Genomic DNA, 25431 nt, shown 5'->3' with positions numbered 1-25431 from the left:
ACTTTAATTGGCTGTACTTACGATTAAGGAGTACATACCACCCCTGTGACTGATTTCATTTCTGAAGTAATTTTTCAACGCGTAACATCAAAAGTATAGAAATTTCTGTGTCTTGAAACTTTTAACAAAAGCTGCCTGAAGGGTGGGAATGCAAAGAATACTGAAATTAAGCCAAATGCTTCTTAAGGAAATAATTTTATTGTTAATTTCACCCATCTAGCTTTTAAATAAATGTTGAAATTGCTGTTAAGTAAAACCAGCAGGGGTAACTTGAAGTGAATTGCATGTGGAGAGGAAATTATCTGCACAGTGTTCACAGAAGTACAACTGAAAATTAGCAAATGCACTGAGTGCCTTTCTTAATATTTGTTTTTTAGGGTAGCCAAATAATGCTGTCTTGTTTCACAAAGTACTCACTTTCACAAACTTATAATGACATATGCACAGTCACTAACTCCTCCCCTCTCTAACCGTAGGGGTATTACAGACCACAAACGTATAATGGCATGTCCACAGTCACTAACTCCTCCCCTCTCTAACCGTAGGGGTATTACAGAAGCAACGAGTTCATCATAACCCAGCATCCTCTGCCACACACTACGAAGGATTTCTGGAGAATGATTTGGGATCATAATGCACAGATCATTGTCATGCTGCCAGACAACCAGAGCCTGGTGAGTCAAGCACATCTGCTGTGTATTAATGAGCCCGTGAGGCTACAGACATGATTCACTGCGCTGCCTTGCCACGGGCTGAGCCTGTGTATGCTACGGAGGGCGTTTTTCCTAAATGCTGTCCTCCTCGCTTCCACACTTGATCCTGCTGTGCTGCTTCTGCCGCTCCTCAAGCACACGGACAGGGTAAAGGCTTTGAAGAGGGTCCTTTTAGTAAACTTAGGAGTTCACATGACCACAATGGCCTCTCAGTCACTGTATGCCCCTTTTGGAAATAGCTTATTACATTAATGGTGTATGTAAATTGTGTTTACCTTCTATGAACTAACTTATTTAATCTCAGATGAAACTGAAGGAGTGGCCTTGTTCAAGAGTGTACAGTAATAATTAAACTTGGAGTTGTATCTAAGTCATCTGTCAGTCTGAAGTCCAAACTTTTAATCATTTTCCCTGTGTATCCCATCCCACCACATCATAGGAATAGGTACTAATAATGTTTTCCCATTCTTTAGGGTTCACAGCAGAGAGAAGCTAGGAGATGCCATTTAGGTCCATCCTACAGAGGGGAATCTAAGTCTCTAGTTCTTTTCCCTCCCTTAGTCCTTGTCTGTTAAAGATTCTATATAGAAGACGAGTAAACACATTTAAAAACTAGAATCACATGTTTCTCCTTAGATATTCTGTGCATGTACATTTCAGAATTAGCTAGGTCTTAAAAAGTGATTTTGTGGACATGATGCCTACCAGATAAGACAAAGAACAATGGGGAACTGCTTCTGACTGTCAGATTAATGAGTTTTTTAATTAAGAAAGAACAGTCTGTGGTTGAACCCCCTAGTCTGGATGGCAGTATTTGACTGTGTGCCTGGTCAGTAGGGGCTTCTTCACTCTGTCCCAGTTTGCTCCTGCTTCAGAATTCCAAGGCTGCTTCAGTATGATGGAATGGCAGCAAGGTTAAGCTGAAAAACGGGAGTGTTCATTTTCACATTACCAACAGGCGCCCATTCTGATTTGCATGTGGAAATGGGAGGCATTGAGGGTTGTAGCGGGGGCGGAGACGGTGTTGTTGTTGGATGAGTCAATATTTCGTTACTGTCAGTTAACAGGCCATTTGCCACCAAGATTCTTCCCACAATTCATTTGTATAGGAAAGCTAGGGAACAGTTAGACCCAATAAGGAGATCCATGCTCTCCAGATTGAATACAGTGACTGATGTGGAACACTGACATCTCCAGCTCTCTCTGCAGTCAGACAAGAAGACTGCCTAAAGCTGTTATCATTTGGTTATATTTCTACTGTTACCACTGTAACTGTACAACAGTCTGATTTTTAATTGACTTAAAAGCCACTAGTCTCTAATTTCAAAAATGGTATCATCAATACCTTTATATTTAGTTATAATCTCTAGAACTCTGAAAGTGGAAACAACAGGATCAAGAATCTGAGGTTATCATCAGCTATAAAGGAAATCAGAGTCCATCCTGTTTTATCAAGGCACAATCTGAAAATATAGTAGTAGTAGTAATAATAATAATAAATGTGTCAGTGAGAAGGGAAGTGAGAGGGACTGGGCAGTTTGAAATGCTGTGGGCCTTTACTTGTTGAGAAAACCTGCAGAGAAGCTCTCTGTAAGAGTCAGCCTGCCTTACTCCTAGAGGCTGAGGTAGTTACAGGGCATGGGGAGGGGTGGGACAAGGTGGTAAAGTTGCCTTTGGAGGTGCAAAGTTGGCCATTGCTAGGTTAGCGAGGGCGTTGTCAGTTAAAGAATGTCAGAGGTCAATAGAGATCTCTCATGGTGGCCATTACTGGGATACCTGGAGCACAATGGTCAAAAAGCTAGAAAAATCAGTTATTTTACTTCTAGGAACCAAATTACCATTGCTAAGGGATTTTTCACAATTTAACAGAAATGGAGAAGCTTTACAAAATGGCATGGCCCTACCTAACATATACAGTATATATACAAATATGTGAGTGCATGCATACACACACACACACACACACACACACACACACACACACACACACCTACCTGTAACCAAAACGTTGACTGAATGAAGAAGTTTCACTTGAAGCTGGGACTGTCGTTCAGTTGTAGTGCTTGCCTAGCATGCATGAAGCCCTGGATGAAGCCCTGGGTTTAATCCCCAGTGCCACAGAAAACTGGTTGTGACATAAGCCTGTAATCTCAGCACTTGGGGAGGGAGAGGCAGAAGGATCAGGAGTTCAAGGTCAGCCTTGGCTTTGTGGCGAGCTCTAGTCCACCCTGGGCTACATGAGCTTCTGCCTCCAAAAGGAAAGGAAGGAAGGAAGGAAGGAAAGAAAGAAAAAAGGAAGGAAGGAAGGAAAGATAAACTAAATTATTTTAATGTTTCAAGGTGAGTAATTACTCCCAAAATCAATATATGTAGATTTCTTTCCTGCCTTTGATTTCTTTAAGCTAACTGGATCATAAACTATTCCTAGTATATCGTTTGAGAATACAGACATATATTGTTCTCATTTTTAAAATATGGAAATAAAGGCTCGGAGATATGAAGCATGGGGTAAACAGAATACTAGATAAATTGATGTCTGCATCGTTATGATGTCCTGCCATCTTAACTATATATCCTAAATCTGTTTGCAGGGTCATACTTCCATCTCCTTGAACAAAGCACACTCAAACTCACGGCAGTTCCAGGCTTCTTTTGTATAGACTAAACCCAATTGCTAATCTGCTTCCCCTTCTGCTGAGCTTTAAAAATAAAAACGTACTTGGCAATAATCTATATTGAAACTTGAAAGGGTGATAAGTCTCATTGGACGGCTGGCTCATTTCTAATGCAACAGTGTAAGCTTAAACAAAGCCCTCTTTGTTGTGAACATTACTCCTGACTTCCACAATTGTAAATAGGCATTCTCAGTAAAATGTTCATAAAAATCTTTATACCTCAGGCAAGTGGGAGTTTCTCATTTGAACTCATTAGAAAAAAAAAAGGAGAAGAAGAAATATATATACCATCATAATTCCATTTCTTATAGTCTTCAACCATTAACCTTTTCTTAGGAAGCCATAATTTTCAGGAATAGAATTCAAGTACTGACCCTGAATTTCTAGTTTTAAACTTTAAATAGATGAACATATAAAACTCTCCTGCTTCGAAGCTGAATGGTCCCTGTGTTACCCCTCTTGAAGTCTGACGATAACTTACCTGTTTAAAGTGCCTATAAGATAGCCAGCCTGCTTACTTCTGCTCAGCTTCCTCCCTGAGAGGTGCTGCCCTTTCTTCCTCAGTAGCAATGTGACTTAGACACTTCACAGGCATCTCTGAGCGCATCCCCATTTGTCAGGACAGATGGTATATGAATCCCATATCTAGCTGCTATCATCCAAAATTTATAAAGAACTCTAAAAAGTGGGCAAAAATATGTCTGCAAGTGTGACAGAAATGACTAGCAGGTATGTGGAAAGGGACTCTGTGTCTATCAATTCTCTTATAAGATAGCAGCACCTACCAATCAGGGTGGCTATTGTTAAAAAAAAAAAAAAGCAACAAATGACAAATGTTGGTAAGAAGGAATAAGAATTCGTGCTGGTGTGGTCTAACATGACTATAACCCCATATGTAGCATTTAAGGGCTACATAGCAACACCCCATCTTTAAAAAAGAATTGAAAGAAAACTCTATCCATTGGAGTATTGACTAATACAACCACATGGAAAACAGTGTTCAGGTTTCTAAAGAAATATAAAACACCACTACCCCTCTGCTGGGCATACATTCCCCCCCCCCCAATAAGATAAATACCCTGTGAAATTTCTACACTTCAGTGTTCTCTGCAACCTGTACACAACAGCCAAAGTATAGAAGCAACCAAGAAAACACATGTTGCATATTTTCTGGCCCTAAGAAACAACGAGATCTAGTTTTTGCCACCAGTGGCGAATACCACACTAAATCAGCCACACTTAGTAAGAAAACATCCTATAATGTCACTAAGGAAAAACAATTCCAAGATATGCAATGAACAAGATGGTAATTGGGGGTAGGGAGTAGGCCCCAGAACACAAAGCACAGGTATGCATGTAAAATGAATAAATCTAGAGATCATGTGCCATCTAAGAACTAGAAGTAAAAAACTGAACATACTTAGCATTTATAATTTAATCTAAATTATATTGTAACTATTCAGAAAAGTAAATATATATATATTTATGTGTGTGTGTGAAATGATAACATGTTCATTTAGTTGACTATAGTAAATTTTACTGTTTATGTGTTTTACTTCAAAAATACACAATAAAATTTATTTTTGAAACATTCATTTACTAATCAAGTATAAACTAAAGTAGCTATAAAATAAAAACCAAATTACTATACTTGAGCTCCGGTTTTGCTACATCTCTTATAACTCAGAACACCTGTCAACAAGGGGAATTGCATGCTCTATGGAGAAGCATCTTGGGTGGTTACAACAAGAGAGGTCCAATGAGATGGTTATTGTCAGTGTACATTTTGTAATAGACGATAATAACATTGTAAATAACTAGATGGGGTGTTAGTAAGTCTATAAAATCAACTTACAAGGTAACTTGAGTGGCTTGGGAGATGCTAACATGAGGAGTCAGTTTGTAAGATTTGGTTACACTGTAAAATAATGTGTTTTCTTGGTTCCCAAAGGCAGAAGATGAGTTTGTGTACTGGCCGAGTCGTGAGGAATCCATGAACTGTGAGGCCTTTACTGTCACCCTCATCAGCAAAGACAGGCTGTGCCTCTCGAATGAAGAACAAATTATCATCCATGACTTCATCCTTGAAGCTACACAGGTAACTTAAACCACACTCCCTCCACGACCGCCCAACCTGGACCCTTTCTCATCCTTGTAAGTAATAATAAAGTGATTTCTCTATCTTGGAGATAGGCTGCACTGTTTGAATAAGACTTAATTTTAAGTAAATGCATTTCTTTCCTTCAAATATTTGCTTTTTGTCAACTGGGTAGATGGCATGTAACAGTCTCTGGCTAAGCATGCATATAAGTAGGTCTTCTGGCTTAAAGATAAAGATATTATCGCATAATGAATAATGGGATAATATTCAATATACCAGAGAAAGACTGCTTGCTTTGACATCAGAAACAAGCCTTGTAATGTGTCATGAAGACGGCACTTTAATAGACACTGTTTACACATATAATGGACTTCTTGTGAGAAAAATTAGAGATATCAGCAGTTTAAATGGTACCTCATCCCTTCCCTCATTCCCTTTTCTAGCGTAAGTCAAAGTTAGAGCAGTGGGCCATAATATCCCTTACAGGCGTTTTGGTTTGGTTTGGTTGTTTGCCTGATTAAAAAGATCTACTGTTTACAAGTATGGTGTGTTTTAATGACAAGTAGGTCTTCTGTAATCTGGGAACCCCAACACTGTTCAGTTTCCTGTGATGCGTGCTTTCTAGGGAACAGGCATTTGATTATAGACATATGAATTATAGGAAGACCTATGATTCTGTCTTGTCCATTGCAGGATGACTATGTACTAGAGGTTCGGCATTTTCAGTGTCCCAAATGGCCTAACCCAGATGCCCCTATAAGTAGTACCTTCGAACTGATCAATGTCATCAAGGAAGAGGCCTTAACACGGGATGGCCCCACCATTGTTCATGATGAGTAAGTACCTGGGCCTGGGTTAGATTTGGGTGCTGTTCTTACGAGACTCATATAAAGGGACAAAGGGAACACTGTGTTCTCTCTGATACATGTTACTTGTAATGTGGACATACATGTGCAAAAGGGTTGTGGTTGTGTTTTAATTGGTCAAACTTTCCTGGGCTCCAAGTATTCCTAGAGAGTATGTTCTAGAAGGGGAAAATATTGCACTTCTGTTCCTCACCAAAAAGTATGCAGCTCTTCTTTGAGGACAGGCACACCTTAACCTTCATACGTGCCATCCTCGGCATGCCGTGCTCACCTGCTCAAGTCTAGTCTAGTCCAAGGCTAGTCTGTTTCTACCATAGTCTTTTCAGATGGTTGTATGCTTTTCCCAAATAATGACCACTAGTTTCCTGTGTAACTAAGCTAAATTCATTTAATAATTCTCAGAGTGTGGTCTGAGAACCCTGTGGGTTCTCCAAGGCCCTTCCAGAGATCAAGAAAGTCAGGTTTTTAAAATATATGTGTGTGCATATGTAAGCATGTATATGTACATATTATAACATAGATTACAATATGTTTATATATCACAAGACTATCTGCCTTGTTCATTCTCTGTCATGAGTATATAGCTTTTCAGAGCTACTTGACATGTTATGAAACTGTCACTCAAGACTAGTAGAAGGCGTGGGTTTCTGTTGTACACTTTCAGTTTTAATTCCTAATACCTGAAATTTCCTAAGAAAGTAAAAGTTTAGCCATGATTATAATTTGGTCTTGAGAATGAAAATGTTAGGCTGTCAAGAAATCCTGTAATAAATGCCAATCGACTGTCCTCTGCTCCAACAGCTGTGAGACATCCACAAGTCACAACTGTTAAGAATCATAAGAAAATAATTTTATGATATTGACAGTGTGTTTGGGGAAGCAGACACAGGATGAAAGTTGCATAGAACCTGGGTAGATTTATATATAGTGTCAGCTCGAATCAGCCACATGATTTATGGGATCTAGGATAAAGTGCAAATGGAGGCCTCTCTGTGAAAAGACACTAAGTTTCCAGATGGCAACTTTGAAGCACTAAAGTCCAGTCCGGCTTCCCCTGAGTTAGCAAGTCCATTGAGACATAGGAGACAAGTCTCTGAGATGCAAAAGCACCTCCATCTCAGACTGTGCTTTAATTCATTGATTAACATGCTTTCCTGCTTTCTATCGTCATTCATTCCCCATACTTTGAGTTGATTTTGAATTTGGGGCTTTGAGTTTGTTTGTTTTTTGTCTGTTTGCATAGGTTTTGACGTTATTGATGTTGTTTGAGGCAGGTCTCGTTACCTAAGCCCAGGCTGGCCATAGCATACAACCTGGCAGTCTTCTCTGCCTTGGCCTCCGCAGTACTCGGATTACACCATGCTGGACTATAAACGAAGTTTAAGTTTAATTTTAATTTTTCATTGCTACTCCTCCCTGAAGAGCAGCATTTCCTTGTTGCCCTACTGACTTCTAAATGAAATGTTACCTTCTTCACACTGACACCTCTGTAACTCTGGATGGCATTCCCAGCTATGGTCCCTTTCTTATTTTTACTAAAAATAGATTTTTTTTCATACAGTTATATTCTGATCATGTCTTCTTCTTCTTCCTCAACTTTTTCAAGTTCTTTTTTACTTCCCCTTCTCCTTAGGAAAAAAAAAATAGGTATCTAAGAAAAAAAAGAAAATATGATAAAGTAAAAACAAATTAGAATAGACAAAACAAACATACAGAAAAAAAAGTCAAAGAAAAAGCAAGAGAAACACATTCAGACACTGATATACACATTCATACACATAGGAATCTCATAGAAACACAAAACCAGAAGCCATGATATAGACACACAAAGAAACTTTAAGGGAAAAAAAAGAAAAATGTTCCTGACACACATTATGAGACAAAGAACCTCAAAAGAAGCCATTCAGTTTTTTCTTGGCCATGTACTCCTGGCCATGGGGCCTATCCTTATTTTTTTTTATTAGATATTTTCTTTATTTACATTTCAAATGTTATCCCCTTTCCTAGTCCCCCCCCCACGAAAATCACCTCTCCCCTCCCCCTCTCTGCCTTCTCACCAACCCACCCACTCCCACTTCCTGGCCTTGGCATTCCCCTATACTGGGGCATAGAACCTTCACAGGACCAAGGGCCTCTCCTCCCATTGATGACCAACTAGGCCATCCTCTGCTGCATATGCAGCTAGAGACATGAGTCCCACCATGTGTTTTCTTTGATTGGTGGTTTAGTCCCAGGAAGCTCTGAGGGTACTGGTTAGTTCATATTGTTGTTCCTCCTATGGGGCTGCAAACCCCTTCCGCTCCTTGGGTACTTTCTCTGGCTCCTTCCTTGGGGACCCTGTGCTCCATCCAATGGATGGCTGTGAGCATCCACTTCTGTATTTGCCAGGCACTGGCATAGCCTCTCAGGAGACAGCTTTTTTTTTTTCAGGCTCCTGTCAGCAAGCTCTTGTTGGCATCTACAATAGTGTCTGAGTTTGGTGGCTGTTTATGGGATGGATCCCCAGGTAGGCAGTTTCTGGATGGTCATGCCTTCAGTCTCTGCTCTGAACTTAGTCTCTGTAACTCCTTCCATGGGTATTTTGTTCCCCCTGCTAAGAAGGATCGAAGTATTCATACTTTGGTCTTCCTTCTTCTTGAGTTTCTTGTGTTGCAAATTGTATCTTGGGTGTTCTGAGCTTCTGGACTAATATCCACTTATCAGTGAGTGCATATCATGTGTGTTCTTTTGTGATTGGGTTACCTCACTTAGGATGATATCCTTCAGATCCATCCATTTGACTGCAAATTTCATGAAGTCATTGTTTTTAATTGCTGAGTAGTACTCCATGTACCACATTTTATGTATCCATTCCTCTTTTGAGGGACATCTGGGTTCTTTCCAGCTCCTGGCTATTATAAATAAGGCTGCTGTGAACATAGTGGAGCATGTGTCCTTACAGGTTGGAGCATCTTCTGGGGCCTATCCTTAAGAGCAGTTTGTTTCTGCAGTGAGATTCCCTTCAAAAAAACTAAGTTTTCATTTGCAAGCAGTTACCTATTGGCACTGGCTTCTGGGCTAGGGATGGAGTATGTATCTACTTCTCTTGACTCTAGGACCCTGTATGGTATAGACCTGTGCAGGCCCCATGCATGCTGCCTCTGTCTCTGAGTTTGTATGTACTCTTTAGTCATGGTTGTGTTTATAAGGCCTTGTTTCCATGATGTCTTTCATTCCTCTGACTCTTACACTCTTTTTGCTTCCTCTTCTGCAGGGTTTCCTGAGCCCTGAGGGGAGAGATTTGATGGAGGCATCTGCTTTAGGGCTGAGTGTTCCAAGGTCTTTCACTTTCTGTATACTGTCTGCCTGTGAGTCTCTGTATGTGTTCCCATCTGCAGAAGGAAGCCTCTCTGATGATGGCTGAGCAAGGCACAGAATGTGTCTGGGAGTCATTTTATTGCTAAGTTCCTTTGATCAAGCAGTAGTACTTGGTTTTCCCTAGGCTCCTGGCCTAGATACTCTCAGGTTCCTGGACACCCAAGCATTGCTGGGTATGGCTACATCTATGGAGTGAATCCTAACTTAAATAAGATACTGGTTGGTTGCTCCTGCAAGCTTTGTGCCCATCTTACAGGCAGGTCACCATTGTAGATTGATGGTTCTGTAGCTGGGTTGGTGTTTACCTTTCTCCTTTGCTGGTATGCAATGCAGGGTACCTTCCAATACCAACCAACTTCCCCAGATCTTCAAAACAGTGCTAAAGGTATAATAATTGTACCTTTTTGGCCATAGATAGTATGCACACTAGACACAGGCCTTCATCTATTTTAGAATCAACACAAATACTTTGGGAAAAGAAAAATAAAGCACTAAGCCAACATTACTTTTAACTAGAGAAAGTGTGTCAAGCCAACTTCCAAAACCAGTGGGTTTGTATACAACTCTTGTGTAATATAAACTGTAAGTTAGTAAGATCAGGCCATGTGGTTCAAAATGAAACTCAGCAAATACTGTTCAATCCTACACAGTGTATAAAGTTCTAAAAGGAATGGCCTTTATTTTCTTCACAGAAAGGCTAGCATACACACACTTGAAAGCATATTCCACAGAAGACAGCAGGCATCTCATTCTACTGCCCGCCCACCTAGCTAGGTACTGTTCTGCCTGAGGAGCTAGAGCTAATCTTTAAGAAGAGCTAGGAAAATAGAGAGGGGGAGCTCCTAAGTTTGATGGTTTCTCTGGAACAAGTTAAGTAAAGGTTAAATTGTTTCTGTCATGAAACCAAGTCACTCAGATGACTTTTTAAAAATACTGTGAAAATAAGGTTGACTTAGTACAACTTACAATCTGACAAAGGTAGCACAATGAGAAAGAATTAAACAAAAACAGTAAAAGAGCAATCATAGTGAATATTAAAATAATACATTTAGAGAGCTAATGGAAGCTTTTATGAAATGATTACAAACACATATTATGAGCCAGTTAGCAAAAGTTATACATAAAAATGAAATACAATGCTATTAAAAATGAAAGATGTGCTGAAAGGACCCTGACATAGCTCTCTCTTGTGAGGCTAAGCCAGTGCCTGGCAAACACAGAAGTGGATGCTCACAGTCAGCTATAAGATGGAACACAGGGCCCCCAATGGAGGAGCTAGAGAAAGTACCCAAGGAGCTGGAGGGGTCTGCAACCCTATAGGTAGAACAACAATATGAACTAACCAGTACCCCCAGAGCTCGTGTCTCTAGCTGCATATGTAGCAGAAGATGGCCTAGTCGGCCATCATTGGGAAGAGAAGCCCCTTGGTCTTGCAAACTTTATATGCCCCAGTACAGGGGAATGCCAGGGCCAAGAAGTGGGAGTGGGTGGGTAGCAGGGCAGGGTGGTAGGGTATAGGGGACTTTAGGGACAGCATTTGAAATGTAAATGAAGTAAATAACTAATAAAAATTGGAAAAAAAAATGAAAGATGTGGGCTGTGGTGGAATGGGGGGAGGGCTGAAATAAGAACTAGCAGAAGATAGACACAGGATCTCTAATTGGTCAAAGAGGTAGTGCACGAAACCCCAAGACGAACAACAGTTAAAGTTTTCAGACACAGTGAAGAATCCAGTTCCAAAAATGAACTAGCCAGGAGACTTTTTAAAAGGAGCAACTGGAGAGAACTTAAAAGAGCTGAGCTTTACCTCATGTTGGGGCAGACACACAGGCACCCATGGTGTGCTTCGTGAGGGGCACTATGCGGAAATAATGGCTTATTTATATAAATTGACCAAGAATTAAATTTCAATAAATCACTACAAAAGGGATACAAAGCCACACTCCTTTGTCACAACACATTAATATTAGAAAGCCATAGTTAAATAAGATTCTAGATCCTATTAATGGAAACTGAAATTCCTATATTCAAAATTATTTATAAATAATTTGTGGCTTAAAGAGGTAATCAAGATTGAAACTGCAAAATAAAAGAAATGATCAAAGCATTAACTTTCAAACTATACATCCTCTAAAAAGCCATAGCCCCACTACATTTACTGAAGTTCAAAAAGGAACTTGGCTCTTAGCTTAAAAAACTAGGGGGAAAACCAGATAAAACTGCTAAATTATAGGTAGTTAACAGATAAACACACAAAAAATGAAGGGAACTAAAGGTAGGATACATAAGCAAGAGATAAGGCTTGGCCTAAGAGAAGGTGCAGTTACAGAATCGGGGAGGTGGCATGCATCACCAGCCCCAGTTTCCAGGGGTCTGTGCAGGATCACTGCTACCTGGGCTCCACAGTGACAGCTTCTCCTGAGAGGGAGGGAGGGAGGGAGGATGAGAGTGGTGATGGATACTGTAACTAAGGAAACCATTACTGAGGCATAAATCAAGGAAAAGCCTCTTCCATTTTTACATATTTATTTAAATAATCCTCAAACACCTTAAAGTTTGTTCTTCTAGGCTCTTGCCTCTTATAAATTATTTACATTAAGTTGATTATAAATAATGTACCTGAGAAGGAAACAGATGAATGAAGACTATCCGTGGGATGCTGGTTTTTGTAGTGGAATGATAGGTCACTATCACTCAGAGAGGTCATTGAGCTCTTGTACCCTTGCATAGGTCCAACATGCTCTCTGATAAACAGGCAGAAATAATACATTTTGAGGGAAATAATGTGAGCATTTGAGACTGTGTACTTATAGTTTTATGTTACTAAACTTGAAGCATAGGTAATAGATGATATGTGCCCATCCCTCTTCTAAGCCATATTCATTTACAAGATGAAATTTACCCATAGTCTCACTGTAAAAGAGTGTGGGGCCAAGGAACAAAGGAGCAGCCTGGGGCAGGATCCTTCTGGTTTCCATCTGCTCCCAGAACTGACCCTGTGCCACAGCTCTCCATTCCTAGGTCCTGCCAGGAGAAAGAAAGTAATCTTTCAACAAATCCAAAAGAAGATAGCCACACATACAAATTCCACCTCTAACAACAAAAATAACAGGAAGCAACAATCACTATTCCTTAATATCTCTTAACATCAATGCTCAATTCCCCAACAGAAAGACATAGACTAACAGTCTGGCTGTAAGGCAAAGAACACTGCCAATAAGGACAAAACAGCAATCAACAGATTGGGAAAAGATCTTTACCAATCCTACATCCGATAGAGGGCTAAATATCCAATATATACAAAGAACTTAAGAACTTAGACTCCAGAGAACTAAATAACCCTACTGAAAAATGGGGAAAAGAGCTAAACAGATAATTCTCAACTGAGGAAACTCGAATGGCCTAGAAACACCTAAAGAAATGTTCAACATCCTTAGTCATCAGGGAAATGCAAATCAGAATTCCATTTCCATCTGAGATTCCACCTCACACCAATCAGAATGGCTAAGATCAAAAACTCAGGTGACAGCAGATGCTGGTGAGGATGTGGAGAAAGAGGAGCACTCCTTCATTGTTGGTGGGATTGCACTCTGGAAATCAATCTTGAGGTTCCTCAGAAAATTGACACTAGATCTACCTAAAGACCCAGCAATAACAGTCTTGGGCATATACCCAAAGATGCTCCACCATGCCACAGGGGCACATGTTCCTCTATGTTCATAGCAGCTTTGTTTGTGGTAGCCAGAAGCTGAAAACAACCCAGATGTGCCATGACAGAAGAATGGATACAGAAAATGTGGTACATTTACACAATGGAGTACTACTCAGCTATTAAAAACAATGACTTCATGACATTCGCAGGCAAATGAATGGATCTAGACAATATCATCCTGAGTGAGGTAATTCAGTCAAAAAAGAACACACATGGTATTATACTCACTGGTAAGTGGATACTAGGCAAAGAGTATGGAATACCCATGATACAACTCATGGACCACATGAAGCTCAAAGGAAGGAAGACCAAAGAGTAGTGGGTGCTTCAGTCCTACTTAGAAGGGGGAACAATATAATCAAGGGAAGTAGAGTGTAAGAAGGACTTGGGAAAGGAATACAGGAGGGAAAGGGGAAAAAGAGGGGCAGCATCAGGTATGGGAGGAGATGTACAGAGGGTCAGGAAACTGAATGGGGGATGGGGAACTGGGGTAGCAACTAGAAAGTACCAGATGCCAGGAAATCAAGAGCCTTCCAGGACCTCACGGGGATGACATTAGCTGAAATACTCCACAAAGGGGAGCGAGAACCTGTCAAGACCATATCCAGAGGTTAGGCATGGCCCCCAGGTTAAGGGATGGGGCTACCCCCATCTCCAAAATTTTTACCCAGAATTGCTACTGTCTAAAGGAAATACAGAGACAAAGAATGAAATAGAGACTGAAGGAAAGGCCATCAAGAGACTGCCCCACCTGGGGATCCATCCCACAGGCAGACACGATTGTGGAGGCCAAGAAATGCTTGCTGACAGGAGCCTGATTCAGCTGTCTCCTGAGAGGCTCTGCCAGATCCTGACCAATACATATGTAGATGCTTGCAGCCAACCATCAGCCTGAGCACAGGGACCCCAATGGAGGAGTTAGGGAAAGGACTGAAGGAACTGAAGGGGCCTTACTTGGCATCAGTGGGAGGAGAGGCTCTTGGAAGAGGAATGCCCCAGTATAGAGGAATGCTAGGGAGGTGAGGTAGAAGTGGGTTCGGGTGGGGGTGGGGGTTAGGGGAGCACCCTCATAGAAACAAGGTAAGGGGGGATGGGATAGGAGGGTTGCAGAGGGGATAACGGAAAAGGGGATAACATTTGAAATGTAAACAAATAAAATATCCAAGTGAAAAAAAAGAGTGTGGAGCCAGTCACTTCACCTAAATATACCTCTTTGATATCAAGTGAAGACAACAGCAGGATAGTTTCATTGGGAAGGGTTAACTCATTGTATGTGTTTATCTAGAAGAGATCACAGCACACAGTAGTGTTGCCAAGAAGTAAGGAAGAGAGACTGCTCTCCGAGAGCCTGGGCCCCAAATCTCTCTGTGAACAGCATTGAAACAATCATAGTCATAGTGAGACTGTGGAGCATGGACAATTGTCCATGTCTGTTTAATTAAACAGAGAAGGCTGGCACCAGAATTGCAGTGTGCAGGCTAGTCCTGTATATTCTAAACATCAGGAGTAAAATACGGTCTAACAAAATCTAGTATATAAAGTTGCATATTATGAGAAAATATGCTTTATCCTAGCAATCATACTAACCAGTACCAAAATGTATGAATGAATTCAAGATATTTTCAAAGGAATATTTTTTTAAATCAACAGATTGATAAAAATCAGTAGAAAACCTCCATAATAAGTAATAGAATAAATTAGCATCCATCCATACCCCCACCAATGCCTTCAGCAAGCAAAAAAAAAGAAAATAAGCCACCATCCTTAACCTGATATTGTTTACAAGAAGCCCATGGCACATGATTTTATTTGTATTCAGATCTTTAATAGCTTGACCATAAAAAGCATTCCTGCTTCCAGCGCTGGTACATTAATCAGTTCAGGGTCTAACTGAGATAGCAAACACAAAAATAAGAATAAAAAATAAAGAGGCAGTGCTCACATCATATGCCCGCCACACAGAGAACCTTCAAAGATGTGGCCCACTGCCCAGAGAACCTACAAATTACTAGAGTTTCTTCAAGAGTTGTGCCTGTATACAAGCTTACGAAGTCAACATCAACTGAAGGCAAACAGACAGTGCCACTAGAAGAGGCCATTTGGAGGAGCAGCAGAGACTCTATGAACTTGGGAATTAACCAAAAATACAGTGTGTGAAGATACAAACAAACAAACAAAAAACAAATGCTGAAACCCAGCCTTCCTGAATAAAGGGAGAAAAGGCATGGTTTTGTGAAGAAGAAACTTCAAAGCTGGAAAGACATGCCTTCCCTTGAACTTATCTGTGTAGTTATACAGGGTCGTAACATCCTAAACATCATCTTCTGTTCCTTGATAGTCTGGTTCCAAAATCCTTATAAAGTAGGATAGAATGGAGCAGAAGTTTATAAGTGTTCTGAGAAGAATATGAAATGAAGACGTGCAGTGCATGGGCTTTGGGCTAGAGCAGCAGTATGTGTTTATAATCTGTTCTTGAAACATGACAAACACAGATTAGAAGGTATAAAAGAAAATCTTCATAAAAACACTGGGCTGCAGACAGCATTCTCAAAATCAACCGCTCCCCCAATCAACGGTAGCCTTGATTCACATCTAAACTGCACTGTATTCCAGGGAAACAAAAATGATCAGAAACAATGTTTATAAAAAGTGGAGAAGGGGAAAACACTTGAAACATGTACTAGGAACACTATAAAGTCATTCATAAAGCCATTTGGAAGCAACAAACCTAACAGATGTTACCCAAAGTTTATTAGTGAAAGAAGTTTAGAAGAGTAAATACAGATGGTCAAAAAATATATTAAGAACTTTCTTCACACTCAAGGGAATCACCCGTCAGCTTCACAAAGGCTTTTACGTTTTAAAGTGAGAAATCTGACCAGGTAGCAATCAGTTTGAAGGAGGGCCATCTTTGAAACTTAAAATGTAATAACTATACAGCTTAAACTGTCTATGACTGACATCAAGGCCTGCTGAAACCAGCTTTACCACAAACAGAGGTGCTGCTACAACTGGGATGCTTCTCTGTTATGATGTCACTGGCAATAGGAATTCCCAGCTACATTGTAATCTTACAGGAACATCGTAAGTGTAGCGTGTGGTTAGCCAAAACATCATTCATTATATAGTAAGATGTTTTCAAAGTTCAGTTTATCTGCCTGCGTGTTGGAGAGAAGGCTTGGCTATCAAAGGCTAGGGTCACAACAGAATGGACATTTTGTATTTTTAAGAACATTGGAAAATGAGGGCCCTGTAGTGCTTTCTATTTGTCTGATAGGAAATAGTCAAGGTTGGCTTTCTTTTTCCCCACCTATTGTAATACCTGTGTGTTAGAATACCTGCCTAATACTGCTACCTGCTCATAATCTTCCCAGGTAGGTTATCCAACACCAAATCTGTAACATTTCCAAGTCTGTTTTGAACCTTTTGTTTCTGATTAGATATCAAGTTAAGTTTCTATTGGAGCAGTTTGGCAGATTTTATATTCATAAAAATGTCTTTTTTTAATGAACTATAAAATTTTTTATTACTTTTATTTTTTACAGTCCACCCTCCCACAGTTCCTCATCCTTTCTTCCTTCCCTCTGTCTCCAAGAGGATATCCCCACCCCCACCCCTCATGCCAGGCCTCCCCACTCCCTGGGGCCTCAAGTCTCTCGAGGGTTAGATGCATCTTCTCCCACTGAGGCCAGATCAGGCAGTCCTCTGCTATATGTGTCGGGGGCCTCAGACCAGCAAGGGTATGCTGCCTGGTTGGTATCTAAGAAATCCCAGGGGTCCTGGTTAGTTGAGATTGCTGGTCTTCCTATGGGGTTGCCCTCCTCTTCAGCTTCTTCCAGCCTTCCCCCTGAACATAAACTTCTAAATCCCTCCCCCTGTCTAACTTTTAATTTATTCTGTCTTCTGGAATGGACACCAATGCAGCCTACCTAATTCCTAAGGAAGTACAAGAAGTCATTTCTTTCTACTACATGCACCCCATTGATAGATCTGGAATCACATCTTTTTTTTCCCCTCCTCAGGTATGGAGCAGTTTCTGCAGGAATGCTGTGTGCCCTTACCACCTTGTCCCAGCAGCTAGAGAATGAAAATGCTGTGGATGTGTTCCAGGTGGCAAAAATGATCAATCTTATGAGACCTGGAGTATTCACAGACATTGTAAGTAGTTTGCATATGCATCAAACCTTCAGAGCATCACATGATGGTCAGATTTGTACTCTGGCCCCGGGGTTCTTAACCAGCAGGAGACATCTGGCAGTATCTGGAGACTTACTGGGTTTCACAACTGGACATCGCTGGCATTTAGTGTGTAAAGGCCAAGGCTACTGGTAAACGCCCTACAATACACAGGCAACCCTTGCCAACACAGAGTTATCTAGCCCAGAATATCAGTGATGTTGTTCTTAAAAGGGAAAAAAAACCCTCTGCTCAATAGTAGTGTGTGGTCTAGTTTCAAAATAAGGACATTCTGTTATCTTAGGGAGTCACCAACACTGCAACAGATCCCATGCTAACAGACCAGCAGGACATGAAATGCTGTAGAACTCAGTGATGAAGGCTTCAAGTGGTTGCTTTAAAGTTTCTTAGATACAATTTCTGCTCTTCTTGTCTTTGGGGGAGTGTTTTTTAGAAGTATATTTTTGAGTAGTCTTTCCATCTTAGATACAATGTCTAACCAACTCTTTCCTCTTGTCTTCCAGGAACAATACCAGTTTGTCTACAAAGCAATGCTCAGCTTGATCAGTACTAAAGAAAATGGAAATGGTCCCATGACCGGGGACAAAAACGGTGCTGTGCTAACTGCAGAGGAATCAGACCCTGCAGAGAGCATGGAGTCTCTGGTGTGACTAGTCCCCTGGAAGGGCACTTCATTTGTAAACTTCTGAGACTTGTAAAGACAGAAATTTTTTGAGGCCTTTTTTGCCAGACTCTAGGTTATACAATAACCCAGTTACTTTTTTACACTGATAAAAGTTTTGATATTTATTTTTTGCCATTTTCTGTCTTAATGGTATCCTACTGAGCATTTGCGCCTGTTCTTCATTTCACACAGTGAAACGCAACTTTACCTAGTTTGCACTATATGATCAGTGTTAACTGCCTATAATCTAATACTACAGAAACCCTGATGTGACATTCCATGACCACATACATGCTATTTTTTAGTTCCGTGCAGTGAAGGTCTTTGTTATGACAGTGAATCTCAGTTTTATTATTATTCTAAAGCAACTACAATTTCTTAGCAGGCAACAGTGTACTTTTCTCAGTCCCCTCTATTTTTTAGGCACTGTTCAATACTACATGCCTTCTGTTTTAATGGAGTGGATGGGCGTTGTCTCCTTTTGCAGGACAGCAGGTGACTGGGAGCCCTATAGATCTGTTGGCATCAGTTCCATTTGTAATGGTTGAGGGACCACTAAGAAGTTAAGAGGGCTTCAGAGTTACTTCATGTGAACATCTCTTATTAGTTACCAAGTTATATTCACAGTTGAAATGTGTCAAAATAAAGAATCATTCTGTATTACAGATTTCACAGTAGCTATGTGGACAGTGTGTGTTATTTCCATGTTGACTCTCTGAAGTAGCAAACCCTAAAATCAGGGCTGTCTTATACAATGGGAAGATGGCCTTATTTTACACAATTTACTTATGACACTCTTTAGTTAACTCAACTATAGCTTTTTGGTAAATAGTACCATAGTAGCTACAACCACAAAATAGGTATTGACATTTAAATGTAGTCTTTGAAAAGTCCCTACTAACTACTCCTATAGCAATCTAATAAACACTACCTATAGACAGCATTTTTTTTTTTGCCAAATGTTTCATAATAAATCTCTTAATTACATCCAACTCTACTTAAGATTGAATTGGAAATATATTTGGGACTCAATTTTTATAGGTCTTACTTTGAGAAAGAAATAGGAATCTTAAAGAGAAAATCCAGTTCTTGAATGAAAGATGGCATCTCCATTTTAGACTGGGTTTAAAGAGAAGAGATGTGGATGCTCACAAACAAATGTACATTTATAAAAGATGGCAGTAGTCATTAGGAAGCCCAGAAGCCAGTGTCTGGAGCTACTTTCAGCACATAGTACATATGGGCAAACTGGAAGCATTATTAAGAATTTTCACTTGAGTTTGTTTAAAACAAAACAAAATCCACTAAGCTATTAATCAGGATCTGTATCTTCCTTTTCCTCTTTCCTTTTGAAAGTCAACTTCTGCCAGAACTGAAATCCCCCAAGATTGGTTTCTTCTTTATGACAGAAAGCTTTCTGAAGAGGAGGGCAGCATCTCAGTGTGAATGCGGCTTTATTGTTGTTCGTGGTTTATTTTTTGGAACTAATCACAGAAGTGCTGGAGAGCCAGAGCTGGTAAGGAGAGAGTCACAGGCCAAGCCCAGAGCTTTCAACGCATGGACCAGGCCAATAGAGCCCCATGAAGATAGTGTGTGCACAATGACCTAAGAGAACACACAGAGAATTGGGAGGCTGGCTTTCAAAACTGGTGAGCAGCTGAGCCGAATCCACTAACATATCTGTGCTAGATGGATTTACCAACCCCTCCAGTCCCACCAGAGGGGTCACCTCTGCACAATACAAAAGATTGACTATAAGAAACATAACTCTTAGAGGCTGAGGGAAATAAGGAAGGAAAAGGTTTCAGATTGTGGTATGAGCTTCCTAGTCAACCAAGCAGATTCTTTTTGCTGTGCACAGATCTGATATTAGCTAATGCTTTTCAGTTAGATGCTCAGTGGAATTAACATTTGAATTGGAGTTCAGTCTCTCAATTGTCTCTTAGTAAAAATAACATTGTCTAAAAGACAAATGGCAAGTATTACTTTCTGTGCTGTTTACACAAGATTCAATTCATGAAAATGCATACTCTCTACAGTTCTGGGGCTCTCTCTTACACGAGTGAAAGAGAATGGGAGAAAGGGAGAAAGAAATAGAACAGAAGTACAACCGAGGTGGGGGAGAGGCTTCCTGTGGGCAGCCTACATGTCTACAACAGGCTTGAGCCAAAGCCTGCAGATGCCAGCCTTCTGGACTATGTGCAGTTGCTATGTGCCCATTTTGCCAAAGTGGTCCACACGCCCTTTACTGGGGATGATAGCTACCTTCAGCTGTCTTCAGTCCTCACATTCACCACAATTTGTATCTTCACTGTTCTTTGCTATTGGCAAAAATATTTTTGCATCTTTCCAGAGGCAAAGAGTTCCAAAGATGTTTTCTTTGAGACATAAGAACGTGGCTTAAGTATATAAGGTTAGTACTATTTACAGTCGAGGGAAAAGATATAACTATTGGTAAAGCTAATGTGAAAGTTTATGAGATATGCTGGTTTTATGAATTTACCTCTAGGGAAATGAAATATACCAACCAAATGAAGCTGAATTGTTATAATTTGATCAGGTGGATGTGCTGGATATCACAGATGTATTAGAGACACCCGAAAAGGTTCTTGTACCTCAAACCATAATATCATCTTTGATATTTCATACACACACACACACACACATACATCTCCTTCTGAGTTTCAAGAATAAGTACAGCTTAGTTTGGTGGTTTTCCTAAACTTTATATGAGCTTTGAGAGCCTGTGTTAAATAGAAGAGTCCAGCAAGGTCAAAAAACCCCCAAAAGTTAGATATAGTGTTCAAGGTAAAAAGAAGGGTTCCGGTGTTGAAAGTCTGGTTCGTAGCTTTTACCCCAGAGTGACAGTGAAGCCGGTGAGTAACCATCATTGTTCATAATAACATAGCACAACTGCCTTCTCATGACCTTTTCATAAATGCATATATACTATGTTTAAAATTAAAATATAGATACCACTTTACCAAAGATACACATTACTAATTCTAAGCAAAAAAAAAAAAAAGATATAAAAAAAAACCCTCGAACTCATAATAATTTAAAAAGTAATCAAAATGTAGTTCTGTTAAAGCTTTTGCAGTTATGCTGGTGAATGCCTTCTCAACCCCTCTGTTCTAAAGTTTCTGTTCAGACGGTGCCAGGACATTTTTATATGAAGGGAATGCCTGCTTTTTTCCTCCATAGCAGCTGTAATTCATGTAGCCCTTTGTACTTTCCCTTAGTCCCCACTTAACACACAGCATTGGCTTTATTTATTTCTATAAAGAAGGCATGGTCAAAAAAATAATTAATAAAAAATTATAATGACATTTGGCCTCTACTTTTGTCTTAGCTGTTAAAATGTTTTTAGTATTTTTGTTAAATATTTGCAAAGGGAAGCATTTTCTACAGAGGATAATTAATTTCAAGAAAAATATCTTGAGTTTTAAGGAATAAACATCTCCAGAAAAGGAGACATTCAATTTTATAAAATGTCGTAACTCTCCAACATTTGGGGTAGTGACTCCTTTTTTGTTAGGACATTTGAAACTAGCAAGTAGCCGTTGTTTCTAAAGAACCCCACTTCATGTCAACTCCTGTTTCTTTAACTTCATTTTCAAACAGCTTAAAACATTAAACCTGTAAATATTTTGTTGCTTGAGTAAGCATCTTCTGGGAGCTTTGTATCTATGGTATATAATCATAGAATTTTATATTTTCATATAAAGCTAATTTTTTTCTAGTTTCAACTATGTCATAGTTCTTTTAGTTGTTGGTGCCCCCCTCCCCCGTGGTGGATATGTGAACTTCTGTGTATTGAAGTAGCAAGAACCATCTTTGCATTCCAAAAGAATCCGTGTGTTCTTCCTTTGGGGTAGTGATTGTGAAAGTCGGGTGTTCTTTTTAATTCCATTGATCATTAGTGCAATAGCAATTAGACATGACTAGTCACTGAATACATTTGTCACATTGACCCATTTTGGAAAAAGTGATTTTTTTTTTTAAAGAATTGTTCTGTGGGGGGAGGGGTTTTATAACCTGAATTTTTTTCCCTTTTTCCTTCTGTTTAAAACTATATCAAATCATTCTATTATAGTGTTATTTAATATGTAAATTGTATTGCTATACATAAAATAAAGTATGGTTTTTGATGTACTTGACAGTATCGAGCATTTCTATGAAATGAGGCTCTCTTACCCCTTTAGGTCGCATTAACACTCAGCAACCCTCTATCACCATGTTAACTGTAGTAAATGAATGTTAGTAATCACTTTTATTTATCAAAGGACATGCACTCGCCATGCTGGCTTGTTGATATTCTTCCTCCTTCTATGAGTAAGCAAGACGAAGGCCCACAGGTGACTCCCTCCAAGATCTCAACCACAGTGGGAGCAACTTCTCCCTCTTAACCTCCTGTCTAGGATGAAGGCTGACTCACCAACAACAACACATTTGCAGAGTCATGAAGTAGACATAGGCTCAGAACAAGTGCCTCATGTGTGTGTGTGTGTGTGTGTGTGTGTGTGTGTGTCACTGTAAGAATGCATCTCTTTCTCAAGATTTACTCTTGGTGACCCTAGTGTTCTGTATCAGAGGATCATAAATTAATACTCTATATAGATCCTAGTCAGGCAACAGATATATTTTAATTGGCCTCTAATTTTTATAACCCCATATTAGTTACCTACATTTAAAAATAAGATTCTCGGGACTCAAAGGACCTTAGATGAAATGCTCTACATTGGGGAAAGGGCATTTGTAGATCCTATCTCCAGCAGAAGGACAGGGCATCAAGTAAGGGATGGCACTGCCATCCCACAGTCCAAACTCTGACCCATTATTGGGTCTGAAAGAACTGCAGGGATGGAAATGGAGAGGAACCTGAGGAAAAGAAGGTCCAGTGACAGGCCCAAAAGTGGGATCCAGCTCAAGGGGAGGCCCCAAGACCTGATATTATTACAGAGGTTATAGAGAGCTCACAAAAAGAGACCTATCATGACTGCCCTCCAAAAGACCCAACAAGCAGCTGAAAGAGCCAGATGCAGATATTTGCACCCAACCAATGGACAGAAGCTGTTGACTCCTGTGGTTGAATTAGGGGAAAACTGGAAGAAGCAGAGGAGGAGGGCAACCCTGTAGGAGGACCAGCAGTCTCAATTAACCTGGACCCTTCAGATCTCTCAGGCATTGGATCACCAACCAGGCAGCATACACCAGCTGAGATGAGGCCCCCAACACATATACAGCAGAAAACTGCTGGGTCTGGGTTTAGTTAGAAGATGCACCTAACCCTCAAGAGACTGGAGGCCCCAGGGAGTTTAGAGGTCTGGTAAGAGGGGTGGGGGTGGAGAGGAGGTATGGGATGTAGATCAGTCAGAGGGTGGTCTGGGAGGGGAATAAATCTGGAGTTTAAATATATATATACTTTTTGCATTCAGATTCAAACTGGGTTGTGGTATGCTAACAGTCTCCCACAGCAATCGTGTCTGATCACCATTTAACTAACCCTTCTAGGGCCACTGTCTCTGAAATATGCAGTTAGGATCTCAGGGCCATGTTCCCCCTCAGGTTGGCAAGCCAACAAACCAAAAGCAGCAGGAGAATCATTTTATGTTGACCTCCTCATCACCCACATTCTGCCAGCCAGAGCACAGCACCTTGACTCCTCTGCAATCAACCAAGATGATACCATTAAGTGAGATATTATGTCCAGATAGTATAAAATCAACTGTCCAACTCCATGGCTTTGACTATACAGAATATATAGACAAAGAAGTTTCATTTCCATTACAGAGAATAGGGGAGGGGAACCACACTAAAACTCCACTGTTTTACACACCAAAAGTGAAACTTTAGTGAGATTTAGGAACAAGTCACTGATGACCACACCCTGGTTGAAATATGGGACTAAAGAGATAGGTTCAAGTTGGGTGTCATAGATGATAATCCTAGCTCTTGGGAGGAAGAGAGAGGAGGCACCAGAGTTCAAGGTCATCCTTAGCCACATAGTAAATTCTAGTTCAGCATGAGTTACGTAGCACCCTTTCTCAAAACCATAGACACCAAGATAAATGGATGAAATGCTAGCTTTACTTTATATATCTTATGTTAAAGGTGAAAGCTAACAAGTTAAAAATAGCTTTCGTGGTTATGAGGTTTCATTTGGCAAGGAGTACAGTCAGAGCTGCATTTTATCTCACATGCTGCTTAAAAGCTGAGAAAGAAGAAATTAACATTACCTTACATGGCCTTGAAGGTAATTATTTTCCCTCCCCACACCAGCATCTGCAAAGTGTGAGGTTAGACTTAGCGCAACACTCCAGCCACCTTTTCAAGTTTGTTTTAAACTGTAGATATCATCCCTATCATATTAGAGTTTATTTCACAAGCAGCTGCTGGAATGCAACCTAACCCTAATCTACCGACTACACAGTAGCTTTACTCTTAAAATGTAAAGTTGTTAACAGAGGCCTTTACACTTTAGTCTTAAAAAAGAGTCTGATGACCTCGGTGGTAGACCATTTGCCTAGATAGAATGCATAAGGCCTGGGTTCAATCTCCAACACTGAAACAAAAGTTCAACTTATTCATAATTACTTGCAGGGCTGGGGAGGTGCTTCTGTAGGTAAAGAGCTTACTACAAAGCAAAAGAGCCTGAGATGGGTTCTCCAACACTATGTAGCAACTGGACATCATGGCATACTACATCTGTAACTCTAGAGCTAGAGGAATGGGGTGGAGAAGAATCTCTGCGGCTTGCTGGCAGTTCAACTAAATCAGCATGTTCTAGATGTAGTACAAGATGTCATCTCAAAATACTTGATGGAGACCACAGAAGAAAATACCAACATTACACAAAACCACACACACACACACACACATTTCAGTAGCGATTGATTTAAGGCAAAGAATTAAAAAGACAATTGTGTACCATTGTGAGCAAGTAAGCAAAACCATTCAGCACAGATGCTGCTTCTGAGTGCATACTGTGCTCACAAGATTCCTTTTATTCTACATTACACTAGCTATTGCAACAACATTTGCCAGAGGGTAGAGAGAACTATGGAGTCAAGCAGCCATGAGTCTAGTCAATTTTGTCACTTTGAGATCTAGGGAAAGTACTCCACCCCTTGCCAAGTGCCATTT

At 40.2% G+C, this 25431-nt stretch overlaps 1 protein-coding gene across 4 annotated transcripts in view; it reads left to right on the top strand.

The window, feature by feature from the left end:
* Positions 1 to 22440, top strand: part of Ptprg (protein tyrosine phosphatase receptor type G) — a 682360-nt gene extending 659920 nt beyond the window's left edge. For all 4 annotated transcript variants that reach the window (XM_021181278.3, XM_021181279.3, XM_029468957.2 and 1 more), the window contains 5 exons: positions 546 to 674; positions 5340 to 5486; positions 6183 to 6325; positions 17447 to 17582; positions 18125 to 22440. In XM_021181278.3, the coding sequence (XP_021036937.1) occupies positions 546 to 674; positions 5340 to 5486; positions 6183 to 6325; positions 17447 to 17582; positions 18125 to 18271 (702 nt within the window). In that variant the 3' untranslated portion in view covers positions 18272 to 22440. The remainder of the gene's footprint in view (positions 1 to 545; positions 675 to 5339; positions 5487 to 6182; positions 6326 to 17446; positions 17583 to 18124) is intronic.
* The last annotated feature ends 2991 nt before the right edge of the window (positions 22441 to 25431 follow it).

Source organism: Mus caroli, unplaced genomic scaffold (genome assembly GCF_978045245.1).
Source record: "Mus caroli unplaced genomic scaffold, Mus_caroli_1 scaffold_12, whole genome shotgun sequence".
Lineage (NCBI taxonomy): Eukaryota > Metazoa > Chordata > Mammalia > Rodentia > Muridae > Mus > Mus caroli.
This window is presented reverse-complemented; position numbering and strand designations above follow the sequence as displayed.